General features: G+C 45.1%; 1 protein-coding gene and 1 long non-coding RNA gene across 7 annotated transcripts in view; one reads left to right on the plus strand and one right to left on the minus strand.

Moving 5' to 3' along the window:
- CLYBL (citramalyl-CoA lyase) overlaps window positions 1-1,255 on the minus strand; it is a 305,257-nt gene extending 304,002 nt beyond the window's left edge. For all 6 annotated transcript variants that reach the window (XM_017861863.1, XM_017861866.1, XM_017861876.1 and 3 more), the window contains exon 1: window positions 1,171-1,255. In XM_017861863.1, the coding sequence (XP_017717352.1) occupies window positions 1,171-1,232 (62 nt within the window). In that variant the 5' untranslated portion in view covers window positions 1,233-1,255. The remainder of the gene's footprint in view (window positions 1-1,170) is intronic.
- The window catches only part of LOC108521890 (uncharacterized), a 21,856-nt gene extending 7,819 nt beyond the window's left edge, over window positions 1-14,037 (plus strand). The window contains exons 3-4 of the long non-coding RNA XR_001883307.1: window positions 4,488-4,593; window positions 13,830-14,037. This is a non-coding gene — a long non-coding RNA (uncharacterized LOC108521890). The remainder of the gene's footprint in view (window positions 1-4,487; window positions 4,594-13,829) is intronic.
- The last annotated feature ends 299 nt before the right edge of the window (window positions 14,038-14,336 follow it).

A 14,336-nucleotide genomic window follows, 5' to 3' on the forward strand; every position in this document is an offset into this window, starting at 1 on the left:
AGAAAGAAAGAAAGAAAGAAAGAAAGAAAGAAAGAAAGAAAGAAAGAAAGAAAGAAAGAGAGAAAGAAAGAAAGAAAGAGAAAGAGAAAGAAAGAAAAGAAAGAAAAGAAAGAAAGAAAGAAAGAAAGAAAGAAAGAAAGAAAGAAAGAAAGAAAGAAAGAAAGAAAGAAAGAAAGAAAGAAAGAAAGAGAAAAAGTTTCAGACCAGGAGCCGTAGACTTAGTGTTTGAACCAAACTCTCTCATTACTGGTCATAGAGCTTTGACAATCCTTAACCTTTCTGACCCTGTTTTTCATCTTTATAAACATGACACCCAACTTCTTCACATGGTGGTCAAGGGAAACAAATAAGACCATGTATGTGCGCACGTACCTAAGCGATGGGCAAGTGCTAGACCAGCGGTTCTCAGAGTGTGGTCCAAAGACACCTGAGGGGGTCCCTGAGACCCGCTGAGAGGGTCTGCTTGGTTCTCCCTTTCCCAACTAATATCTGCATCTGCATGAGCCCAGCATTTCTTTCAAATACTTCCTCCAAAACAGCTGATATGAGACTCCAGCTGTCCTTTATTAAACCAAAGAAATTTTCAAAATATAAAACCATGAGCCAATCTTCTCACTTTTGAGAATATTTTCATTCAAGTGTTATTTGTATTAAAAGTTAATGGGTTTGTTATTAAGTGAATATTTTTTAAATTTCTGGTTTAATTCTTCATACCACAAAAATCAATAGACATAAGAAAAGCTTTCGGGGTCCTCAAATTATTTTTAGACGTGTAAACGGGTCCTGAGACCAAACCATTTGGGAACCGCTGTGTTAAACGAACCGCAGGTGTTCTTCACCAGGCGAGCCGCCTCTCAGAGATAAAGATTAGCGCGTTCACGTTTGCCATTTGTGGGAGGCAGGCAGTTTTGTTCCTTGGGGTTGAGTCCAGGTAACTCGACTAAAGTGTGTACCCATTTTCCGGGTGCAACAAGGGCCCACCCACAGGGAGGCGCGGGCGGCAGCGACCTTGGACGAGGTCGAGCCAGCGCGAGGGAGGCGCATGGTGCTCCCGTCCGGCTGGGTTCCCATGAGGGATTGGGGAGGCCGCGCCCGGCCCGCGGGGTTGCAAAGGGAGCCCACCCGCGGCGAGCCGGGCCGGGAAGGCGGGGAATGGGAACCTGCACTCACAGCCTCAGCAGCGCCGCCGCCGCCGCTCCACGCGCCGCCCTCCGCAGTAGACGTAGCGCCATCTTCCCGAAGCGCGCGCCCCGCCCTTTGCCCTTGGCCACACCCACCCCACTTTCCACTCCCCCACGGCTACACCCCCGTCCCAGTCCCCGCCTCGCTCTGTCTTCGCCCCGCCCCGCCAGCCACGCTCTCCTTCCTCCCAGCACCCGCTCTGCCCCGCGGCCAGTCCCGAGGTCACCGGCCCCTCCCGGCCAGGGCTCAGGACCTTCGTCCCCGCTGTCATGGGGGACAGACCAGAGGATCTGAATGGATGGCTCCTCTTTGAGGGGCCTCTCTGGTGACCGAATCCAACTCTCCCTGAGCTTCTGAGTTTTTGAGGCAACTGTTGACAGACTGCTTTTTCCCAGCCAGAAGAGCCAACATTTCTAGGGATTTCTTTGCAGTTTTTGTTGTTAAAATACCGCCTAACACTTTGTGAGCCTCACCACGTTCATATCTTGGTTAGCAATTAATCTAGAGTGGTCAAAGAGAATGCAGGAAGGTTGCATCCTGGAACACACATGCCTGCAACAGGTCAGAGCAGCTGTTGGCACTCTCTGGGCAGGGAAACTGGCAGCAGCTCTATATTCTGCCCCCTGCAGTCGTTCTGCAGCGGTGAGAACGCCGAGGCGTTAAAACAGGCTGGGCCCTGCACCTGCCTCTTCTTTCACCTTCCCTGATCCAGCCGGCCTCCACCTGCCGGTCTTCACCTGCCCGGGCCCTTGTTACCCCTTAACCATGTCTTTTCCTTCGCGCTCAGCGTGTTTCTTTTTCAGCTGTGACTCCGTTCCATTCATGCTCTAAACTTACACCTGAAACCATTTCTCAGAACCTTCCAGTGGAAACTGACTTGTGCTCTTGGATGCAAAACGTGGCCGTTTCAACAAACAAAAACCCTGTTCAGCCAGAGTGGGTTCCAAGATTTGGAAAAGTCCAGGTGACTGGGAACATGGATGTTAAACTTCTGCTGAGCCTAAGAATTGTTATATTCGATACCAACAGGAGAGACTGCTCAACCCCTTGGTGCCCTCCCCCAGCTCCCACGCCTGCTCCACCTCAGGCCTCTCCTGTCTACTCAAATTTGGTCACTTTCTTGTCACCACCTTAGTCCCAGCCAGTGCCCAGCCCAGCCATACTGAAGACTGAGGCAAAGGCAATTTCAGTTACACCAATCCTGTCTTTAATTAAAATTTTGATATTTTGTTCATAATGGGATTTTTCCATTATCTTGGTTTTTAGTTTAGAATATTACTTTTTTTTTTTTTTTGAGACAGAGTCTTGCTCTGTCCCCCAGGCTGGAGCGCAGTGGCACGATCTCGGCTCACACAGTGTAACCTCCACTTCCTAGGCTCAAGCGATTCTCATCCCTCAGCCTCCCGAGTAGCTAGGACTACAGGCAAGTGCCACCATGCCCAGCTAATTGTTTTGTACTTTTAGTAGAGATAGGGTTTCACCATGTTGGCCAGGCTGGTCTCAAACTCATGGCCTCAAGTGATCCATCCACCTCAGCCTCCCAAAGTGCTGAGCTTACAGGCATGAGCTACCACGCCAGGCCAATATTACTTATCTTAATTACTGAGACTTCTCCTTAAATTTTGCCTCCCAAGCTGGTGCTGCACTCGCCTCACTCAAGTCTGCTTCTAGCCATCATCATCCTTTACATGGATTATTTCAAAGCCTCCTTGCTCCCATTCTTCCCTCCTACAATCACCCCTTTGCCATACAACCCAGCTGACCTTTTAAAAGCATAACATAGCTCCTACTTCCAGAGTTGACTTGCTGTGTGACTTTGGTCAAGTTTCTGAAGCTCTCTGTTTCCTCATCTATGGAATGGGGTATAAATATCTCATCACCTCATAGGGTTGTTATCATGATAGACTGAGTTTACACATACATAGAAAGAGAGTGCACACTTAAAATCTAAGCAAGTTCTCAGTAGTGTTAACTATTCCTCATTATTATTGTTATTGCATCACTTCCCTTCTTAAAACCCTTTGGTGGCTTTAGAATAAAATCTGAATTCTTCCCCATGACCCTTAAAGCCTCACATGGTCTGGCCCCTGCCAGCCTCTCCAATTTATCTCCAGCTCCACTTGTCTTCTGTCTGTGTTTTCTAAGTCCACGAGGTTCTCTTCCACCGTGGGGCCTTCACACATGCCGTTCCTCATCCCCAGAATGCTCATGGCTACACCTGCTCATCCTCCAGGACCTTTAGCCTACATGCCACCTCCTCACAGGGGCCTGTGCTAATAACCTAAAGATCCCCCATGGCTGTCACAGTGCCTGGTCATCTCCACCACCATATCGATATATCAGTTTGTGAATTTATTAGGTTGGTGCAAAAATAATTGTGGTTTTTGCCACTCAAAGTAATGGCAAGAACAATTTCATCTTATATGTATTGAATACCTGCCAGGTATGAGTCACTGAGCTAGGTGCTGGGAGCACAGCGGCGACAAAACGTACAAGGTCCCTGCTCTCAAAAAACTTACAGAATTGAAAGTGATGGCAAAAACCACAATTACTTTTCAACAACCTAATACTTCTTTATTGTGTCTTTCCCCAGCAGTTCTCAGAGGGTGGGGTGGGATGGGATGAGTAACCATCTATCAGGTGGGCTTTGGGATGCAGTGTTGTCATTTAGGGGGCAGGGCTAGTGATGTGCTGGGCAGCCCCCTTGGGAGAAAAGCTGTTGTTGTCTTAACTTAGAAACACCTTCTGTGGGATGAGACCATAACCTCTTTGAGAGCAGGGACCTTATATTTCTTGTCGCTGCCGTACCCCCAGCACCTGCTCAGTGACACATACCTGGCAGGTATTCAATACGTATAAGATGGTGACTCACACCTATAATCCCAGCACTTTTGGAGGCAAGGTGGGCAGATCACCTGAGGTTAGGAGTTCAGGACCAGCCTGGCCAACATGGTGAAACCCTGTCTCTATTAAAAATATAAAAATTAGCCAGGCCTGGTGGCGGGCACCTGTATTCCCAGCTACTCAGGAGGCTGAGGCATGAGAATTGCTTGAACCTGGGAGGCAGAGGTTGCAGTGAGCTGAGATCGCACCACTGCACTCCAGCTCGGGTGACAGAGCGAGACTCCATCTCAAAAAAACAAAACAAAACAAAACAAAATATATATATATATATATATGATGAAAATGTTCTACCAGCCTCATTACAGTTGAAAATTGCTATGTAACTAGTTATCCTTATTTAAAAGGCCTCGGATCTAAAGTAGGTCCTACTATGACTTATTTGCTAATTGGTTCAATTTCAGATTCTGCTGGAAGGAACTGTAGCTGTGCCCATTCTCACCAACAATGGTATGGGGTTATTGAGTTTCTTCAAAAGATTACTGACTCATGCATTTTGCTAATCTGTAGGTAGGTTAACGACTGTTTCCTAATGCTAGTACATGTTAAAATAAAGCTTTATTAACTTTACATAGCATGTGGGTATCTGGAGGACACATGTATTAGTCCGTTTCCACACTGCTATAAAGAACTGACCAAGACTGGGTAATTTATAAAGGAAAGAGCTTTAATTGACTCACAGTTCAGCATAGCTGGGGAAGCCACAGGAAACTTACAATAATGGTGGAAGGTGAAGGGGACGTAAGGCACCTTCTTCTCAAGGTGGCAGGAAGGAGAATGAACACAGGAGGAACTATCAAACTCACTGAGTGAGTTCTCCGATCTCGTGAGAACTCACTCACTATCACAAGAACAGCATGGGGGAAACTGCCCCCATGACTCAGTGACCTCCACCTCGTCTCTCCCTTGATGCGTGGGGATTTGGGGGATTATGGGGATTACATTTCAAGATGAGATTTTGGATGGAGATACAGCCAAACCATATCAACATATTTCCAGATATAATAGAGAAAGGGATCCAGAGTTCCTCCTTTAGGGTAGTCAAATCTGTCTTTACTCACAGCCTCCAAAACTGAAAAGAAAAGTACCAATTTTCCAAGTGCATTAAGAGAGCATATGAAATTTAGTAGGGTGAATAATTTTGAGATACACTATCCTGTTGAGCTGAGCAGTCTGGAGGAATAGGCACTTGGCAGAGACGTGGGAAAGAAGGATGGGGTGGGAGCATACTAGGGATAAGGAGCAGCCCCTTATGCTCTAGAGGTTTGATGTTTCTAGCCCACCCATTCTAGGTTTATGGGCGAGGCCCCTGTAATAAAATTCAAACTAACAAAAGAAAAACATATGAATGTATTTAATGTAAATTTTACATGACACGGGAGCCTTCATATGAAAATAAAGACCCAAAGAAAAAGTGAAATGTATATTTTTTCATGCTTAGGTTTAATGAAGAATAGACAGTTGTGGAGAAATGTGATTGGAGGGCAAAAGAATCTGATATAATGGTGATAGCCTGGAAGAAACTTAGCAAGGCATGTTTGCTCAGGCTCTTCTCTGTGTCTTCACAGACAAGGGTGTTCCTTTCCTCCACCTAAAGGTGGGGGAGGCACTTATCCAGTGAGAATCTTATAATGAGCAGGCACGGTGGCTCACGCCTGTAATCCCAGCACTTTGGGAGGCTGAGGCAGGCGGATTACCTGAGGTCAGGAGTTCAAGACCAGCCTGGCCAACATGGCGAAACCCCCTCTCTACTAAAAATACAAAAAAATTAGCTGGGCATGGTGGTGCACCCCTGTAATTCCAGCTACTCAGGAGGCTGAGCCAGGAGAATCGCTTGAACCCAGGAGGCAGAGGTTGCAGTGAGCTGAGATCGCGCCATTGCACTGCAGCTTGGGTAACAGAGCCAGACTCCATCTTTGAAAAAAAAAGTCTTATAACCTGCTTCAAGGGAGAGGGCAGGAGAAAAGTCAGACAGACCTTCCTGCTTCTGCTGTTTTTCAAATGCCAAGGTGCCATATTTTGAGGAAGTGTGTCTTGAACCCCATCAACCACAATTTTAAAAAAATTTTTTTTTAATGTTTTAGAGATGGAGTTTCACTCTGTCACTGAGGCTGGAGTACAGTGGCGTGATCATAGCTCACTGAAGCCTCGAACTCCTGGGCTCTGGTGATCCTCCTGCCTTGAGCCTCCTGAAGAGCTGGAATTTCAGGCGTGAGCCACTAAGCCTGCTCAAACAATTTTTCAAAGAAGTCATCTGTGTAGTGAAAGAGGTAGACAGATAAATGGGGAAAGGATGGGTTCTGTGGTCCACTGGTGGTATGGGGGAAGGGGTACAGAACTGCTGCAATTACTTCTGCGTGAGAGGGCAGGGAACTGGGGGCTTTGCAGAGCAGGGAATGGAGACCTGGAATGTGGTGGAGACTGAATCAGTGAAAGTCTTTAGAGGAAGAGTAGAGCGGGCAGAGAGAACACAGCAGGGATCCGAGGGATTGTCTGGGGCCAGACTGTAAATGACCTGAATGCTCAAATTTTAGCCAATGTGGCTCTCAGCAAATACAGGTCCCCTGAAGAAATGAGTTACATTTTCACCACGTGGTCTTGTAACTGTTATGATCTTGTAATTGTAATTGTGATAGTGAGTAAGTAAATAACTCTCACTGTTAGTCTTAGAAATATTTGGGTTTTGTATTGGCTCATTTTTTGGCAAATAGGCACATCCAAGGAGATATTGGACGAAAATAGCTAATCAACCTATGGTTTACCGTAACATGTAAATAACTTTCACGTCGCAAGGAGCAGGAACGATTAGGAAAATGAAGCTGGATTCTTCTTTCGTGATCAACACCAAAGGCTCTTTATCAGAAGCCGGTTTTTCCTTCCTTTTGGTGTCTGGCCGATACAGGTTATTTTCACCAAAGTTGAGTCTCAAAGGCTGAGCAGGACCGGTGTCACTGATTTAAGACATCAGAATACTGCACTTAGAAAGAGGCATATTAGAAGTTCTGTGGAATGATTTTTAAACAGTGGCACAGATAGAACTCCACTCTGAGATCATCCATCCCTCCTGCTGCTATGATACAAAACCCTCCTAGCCTCACCTCCTGGCAGAGCTGCCTTTGATAACACTGATGACTCTGTCTGGCCTCCTTGGGGAGAGAGGAGGGGACTGTCTCTCAAATTTAGGCCAAATACAGAATAACTAACGACCACCTTGTGGCCCTTCCAGGCCGTAGCTTCCTCTGTCTAAACTAAGGGAGTTCGTCTTCATGACCTCTAAATCCTTTTCTAATCTCAGCCCCCAAAGCTGTACTGTAGCTCCTCCTAATGTCAGCAGGTGGATGGTTACCCCCACACGCCTCAGGACTCTCCGGGGCCCCTTCCCTGATCCCTCTTCCCTGATCCCCCATCCCTGATCCCCCCTTCCTTTTTTCATAGCACATCTGCTTCTAGTTACTGGAGAATGTACTTAATGTATGATGTCTCTGTTGAACATAAGACTTTTGGGGGAAGGGTTTTGGCCTGTTTTGTTCACCAATGTATCCCGAGCACTTGAAACAGTGCCTGGCACCTGGCGGAGACCTAAAACATATTTATTGAATTCAAAGTGTTGATTCTTGAGCCATCTTCTGCCAAATTAATTTTTTTCATAATTTCCCCTGTTGTTTTTCACTTACTTTGTGGGTTGGTCATTATCTTGTTCCCCAGTGCTGATTCTTAATTCCCTGGTGTGGTCGACTGAGTGATGGCCCCATAAAAATGTCTACATCCTAATCCCCAGCACCTATGAGTATGTTACTCTGCGTAATGAAGTTAAGGATGTGAAGTTAAGGATCTTGAGATGGGGACATTATCCTGGATTATCTGGGTGGGCCCAATGTAATCACAGGTTCTTCATATTGATAAAGAGATAGAAATTATAGAAAAGGGCTGGGTGCAGTGGTGGCTCACACCTATAATCCCAGCATTTTGGGATGCCGAGGTGGGCAGATTGCTTGAGCCCAGGAGTTCAAGACCAGCCTGGGCCACATGGCAGAACCCTGTCTCTATTTTAAATTATAAAATAAAAAAAAAAAATTGTAAGACTTAACAGACGTGCTCTTTTTTCTCTTTCACCTCTTTCTCTTTCTTTTTTTCTCTCTCACTGAGACGCGCGAGTCCATGGCATACTCCAGGGCGCTGCGATAACGCAGTAGCAGCCAAATCACCGGCTCACCATGCACAACAGTACCCGCCTACCCGGGTTCACCCACAGCCAATTAAACATCAAAACTGATCCTCAGACCTGCGGAGCTAGCATAGGAGGAACCTACGCGCGCACACAAACGCCACGGCGCCCCGGACCTAATGTGTTTGTACTTTTTAGAGAGGACGAGTTTCACCTGTGGTCTCCAGACTCCCTCATCGACCCCTCGTGATCCGCCCCGCCTCCGCCTCCCCACAGTGCTGGGCTTACACGGCGTGACGCCCACGCGCCCCCGGCGAAAAGACTGCTTTTAAGGCTGATTTGGTACAGGTCTATGGTTTAAATGACCACAGATCCCTCTGTTGATGTATGGCGGAACCAACAGGTTTTTGCTTTGACCAGAGCTTTCTTGAGTACAAGAGTTTCTTTCTTTTTTTTTTTTTGAGACCGAGTCTCGCTCTGCCGCCCGGGCTGGAGTGCAGTGGCCGGATCTCAGCTCACTGCAAGCTCCGCCTCCCGGGTTTACGCCATTCTCCTGCCTCAGTCTCCCGAGTAGCTGGGACTACAGGCGCCCGCCACCTCGCCCGGCTAGTTTTTTGTATTTTTTTAGTAGAGACGGGGTTTCACCTTGTTAGCCAGGATGGTCTCGATCTCCTGACCTCCTGATCCGCCCGTCTCGGCCTCCCAAAGTGCTGGGATTACAGGCTTGAGCCACCGCGCCCGGCCAAGAGTTTCTAAAGACAGTAGCTTCAGTAATTTTCCAGATGGACTTGGAACCCCTTATCTGTGTGTTGTTTTAAAAGGGTTCTCCATTAAAGACTTAAATGTAAAACCCCAAACTATAAAAACCCTGGAAGACAACCTAGGCAGTACCTTTCTGGACATAGGAACAGGCAAAGATTTCATGGGGAAAACACCAAAAGCATTTGCAGCAAAAGCAAAAATTGACAAATGGGATTTAATTAAACTAAAGAGCTTCTGCATAGCAAGGGAAACTATTAAGAGAGTGATCAGACAATCTATAGATGGGAGAAAAATTCTGGAAACTCTGCATTGACAAAGGCCTTATATCCAGATATAAGAAAATTAAACAAATTAACAAGAAACAAATTAACAATCCCATTAAAAAGTGGGCATAGAACATGAACAGACACTTTTCAAAAGAAGACATATATGCAGCCAACAATCATATGAAATAAAAGCTCAGCATCACTGATTATTAGAGAAATGCAAAACAAAACCACAATGAGATATCATCTCATACCAGTCAGAATGGCTATTATTGGCCGGGCGCGGTGGCTCACGCCTGTAATCCCAACACTTCAGAAGGCCGAGGTGGGTGGATCACTTGAAGTCAGGGGTTCCAGACCAGCCTGGCCAACATGGTGAAATCCCGTCTCTACTAAAAATACAAAAATTAGCTGGGCATGGGGGTGTGCACCTGTAATCCCAGCTACTAGGGAGGCTGAGGCAGGAGAATCACTTGAACCTGGGAGGCGGAGGTTTCAGTGAGCCGAGATCGTGCCACTGCATTCCAGACTGGGTGACAGAGCGAGACCCTGTCCCCCGCCCCACAAAAAATGGCTATTATTAAAAAGTCAAAATATAGCAGATGCTGGCGAGGTTGAGGAGAAAATGGAATGCTTATACATTGTTGGTGGGAGTGTAAATTAGTTCAGCCATTGTAGATGACAGTGTGGTGATTCCTCAGAGACCTAAAAACAGAAATACCATTCAACCTAGCAATCCCATGACTGGGTATACACCCAAAGGAATGTCAATCATTCTATCATAAAGACACATGCACATGTATGTTCACTGCAGCACTATTCACAATACCAAAGATATGGAATCAACCTAAATGCCCATCAGTGGTAGACTGGATAGCAAAAATGTGGTGCATATACACCGTGGAATATTATGCAGCCATAAAAGAGAATGAGATCGGTGGGGATGGTGGCTCACACCTGTAATCCCAGCATTCTGGGAGGCTGAGGCAGGTGGATAACTTGAGGTCAGGAGTTCGAGACCAGCCTGGCTAACATGGTGAAACCCCATCTCTACTAAAAATACAAAACATTAGCTGGGTGTGGTGGCAGGTGCCTGTAATCCCAGCTACTCAGGAGGCTGAGGCAGGAGAATCACTTGAACCCAGGAGGCGGAGGTTGCAGTGAGCCAAGATCACGCCATTGCACTCCAACTTGGGCAACAAGAGCGAAACTCTGTCTCAAAAAAATAAAAAAAGAGATGAAGAAAAAAAAAAGCATGAGATCATATCCTTTGCAGGAAGATGGATGGATCTGAAGGCCATTATCCTTAACAAACTAACACAGAATCGGGAGGCTGAGGCAGGAGAATGGCGTGAACCCGGGAGGCAGAGCTTGCAGTGAGCTGAGATCTGGCCAGTGCACTCCAGCTTGGGTGACAGAGCGAGACTCCGTCTCAAAAAAAAAAAAAAAAACTAACACAGAAACAGAAAACCAAACACTGCATATTCTCACTTATAAGTGGGCACTACATGATGAGAACTCATGGGCACACAGAGTGGGACAACAGATGCTTGAGGGTGGAGGGTAGCAGGAGAGAGATGGTCAGGAAAAATAATGTGTGCTAGGCTTAATACCTGGGTGACGAAATAACCTGTTCAGAAAACTCCCATGATACAAATTTACCTATATAATAAACCTGCACATGAACCCCTAAACCTAAAATAAATGTTAAATAATTTTTTAAAAAATATATACAAATAAAAGGGTTCTCTGCCCTGAATTGTTTAAGTAGGGATGCAGAGCATTATCACTGCCTGAAATTTTACTATTAATACATATTTATGTTTATTGCTTGCCATTACTGTCATTTCATTTGCTTGTGATCTGTTACTTCCATGAGGGTGGGAACTGAGTTTGCTACTGTATTTCAATGCCTCAATTGAGGCCTGAGACTCAGTAAGTACTAAATAAGTATAGGTTGAATGAATGACTGAGAAGTTGACTAGTGATGAAAACGCAAGAAATTATTCAGCAACACTTTGGGCTACCCCTCAGAACAAATAAATGATTGCAATCCATATGCAGTTTTAAATGATGAGATTAGAAAAGCAAAAGCAAGCCATCTTGGTTTGTTAGTTGTGAGTGTCAAGAGGCAATTAAAAAGAAAACCTGTTGACATGTGAAGGATGAACTGAAAAAATAAATAAAAGAAAAATAAATTAAAAGGAGACATGTAAGCATGGGGGGTGGGCACAGGAGTTCTATCCAGGTTTAGAAATTAGCCCTTGGCTGTCTCTTTGCAATTCAAGTATTGGGGAAATAAAAGAGGATGTGGGGCCATTATAAAAAAATCTATTAAGAATTTTGGGTTTTGGCGAGGCACGGTGGCTCACATCTGTAATCCAAGCACTTTGGGAGGCCAAGGCAGACGGATCATGAGGTCAGGAGATTGAGATCATCCTGGCTAACATGGTGAAACCCCGTCTTTACTAAAAATACAAAAAAATTAGCCAGATGTGGTGGCAGGCACCTGTAATCCCAGCTACTTGGGAGGCTAAGGCAGGAGAATCGCATGAACCCGGTAGGCAGAGCTTGCAGTCAGCTGAGATTGCACCACTGCACTCCAGCCTGGGCGACAGAGTGAGACTCTGTCTCAAAAAAAAAAAAAAAAAGAATCTTGGTTTTTGCCTTACAGGTCAATGGGAAAGGCCCCTGTCTTGGCCACTGTGTTAGTCCGTTTTCACACTGCTATAAAGATGCTACCTGAGACTGGGTAATTTACAAACAAAAGAGGTTTAATTAACTCACAGTTCCATATGGCTGGAAAGGCCTCAGGAAACTTATAATCATGGCGGAAGGTGAAGGGGAAGCAGGCACCTTCTTCACAAGGCGGCAGGAGAGAGAAAGCACAAGGGAAAGTGGCGCTTTTGAAACCATCAGATCTCGTGAGAACTCCCTCACTATGACGAAAACGACATGGGGGAAACCAGCACTTTTCCCACCAGGTTCCTCCCTTGACACATGGGGATTACAGTTTGAGATGAGATTTGGGTAGGGACACAGGGCCAAACCACATCAGCCACTACTAGGCAGCCCTTTGAAAAAGAAATAATCATAACATAGGAAAGAATTTATGTGCAAGGTGATTCATGGCATCATGGTTTTTTGTTTTTTTGTTTGTTTGTTTGTTTGTTTGTTTTTGAGACAGAGTCTCACTCTGTCGCCAGGCTGGAGTGCAGTGGTGCAATCTCGGCTCACTGCAACATCCACCTCCTGGGTTCAAACAATTCTCCTGCCTCAGCCTCCTGAGTAGCTGGGATTACAGGCGCCTGCCACCATGCCCAGCTAATTTTTTTTTATTTTCAGTAGAGACGGGATTTCACCAAATTGGTCAGGCTGGTCTTGAACTCCTGACCTCAGGTGATCCACCTGCCTCAGCCTCCCAAAGTGCTGGGATTACAGGCATGAGCCACCGTGCCTGGCCTGTTTTATTTCTTTATAGTGGTAAACATACATAACAAAATAGACCATTTTCAACATTTTAGATGTGTAGTTCTATGACATTGAGTACATTCACATTGTTGAGCCATCAACATCATCATTCTCCATCTCCGGAACTTTTTCATCATCTCAGACTGAAATTCTGTCCCCATTAACCATGAGTTCCCCATTCCCACTCCCTGCAGGCCCTGGCAACCCCCATTCCACTTTCTGTTTTGTGAATTTGACTGCTGTAGGAATCTAATGTAACTGGGCTATATTTGTTCTTTTGTAACTGGTTTATTTTACTTAGCATAATGTCTTCAAGGCTCGTTCATATTTGCCTGTATTTATCTTTTTTTTTTTTTTTAACTCTGAAAGGATAAAATAGTGCTGATGACAGAGATTACCTGTCAGGGAAGTGGGAATAAAGCAAGAGAAGGAAGGGAGAGGAAGAAGATTTTTAAAATATCCTCTTTTGTCATTTAAAATTTGTTTAGCTACTTCATATATTACTTATTCAAAATGCCAAATTTTGAACACCATGATGAATAAAGTGAAAGGAAGAAAAAAGAAACTTCAGTCTTTCCTACTTGAAGCTGTGGGTCATTAGCTGGACCTGACCCAGAGTCCCTGGTGCATCTTTGTGGCCACTGAGTTTTTATGTTGGTTCCATATCCCATACTGGATTTAAAACTCCCCAAGTCCAGCCTGTGTTTTGCACAGGATGGTGGGCCCAATGACTTGCACAGTTGGCAGAGAGCTGGCAGCCTCTGAAGAGGTGATGCTTGGTAACACACATAATGTTGAACCATATAAAGAAGGTTGTTTGGCTAAGACCCTCTGGGTTGTGTGGAATTATCTTTAATGCACCAGACAAGAAGATTGTTAACCAGCCTTATTACCAACAATTTCTTATGACCATGGTAGGGCAGGCAGATGATTTGAGGATTATCGGGACGCTGACAAATCCCCTGGGCCCTGACAATCTCATTTAGAAAAGAATCAAATCTGTTTATTGCTGATAATAGATGGCACGCCCCCAGGTTTGCTTGTAAGTAATATGTGCATTGCTTTTTATTTTTTTCTTTTAGCAACAGGAGCCAAACTTGGATTCATCCTGATAAAGTAGACATTTGCGACTTCATATGATCTAATTGCTCTGAGCTGTTGCTTAATCCCCATTTGCTAAACCTGTGCATCGCGGCCCACAATGGCATAAACTACCTTGATCCAGGATTGCAAAATGGTCCACCCAACAAAGGAGCCTCATAATTGTTGATGTGGCTGAGATTCTCTAGTGCACCCTTCCTTGTTTTTATTTGTTGTTCTAAGACTTATTTAAGTAAAAGAACAAAGCAAATCTTAAACTTGTCTCTGTGATAAGGTGAACCTCGGAAGGCAAAGTCCATTTCTTCATTCATCTCTGCATTCACAGCAACAGGTACAGGGGCTCATATATAGTAAGTTCTTGAAAATGTTTGTGGGATTGTCTCATTTATAAACTATCATAATTGCTCCAGTGAAATGTTCTCAGATATATGAATTTTGGTAGACAACATATGGAAAACCAAATAGAGATTAATTTAAATTTGATCTGT

This window comes from Rhinopithecus bieti, unplaced genomic scaffold (genome assembly GCF_001698545.2).
Source record: "Rhinopithecus bieti isolate Rb0 unplaced genomic scaffold, ASM169854v2 scaffold_2254, whole genome shotgun sequence".
NCBI lineage: Eukaryota > Metazoa > Chordata > Mammalia > Primates > Cercopithecidae > Rhinopithecus > Rhinopithecus bieti.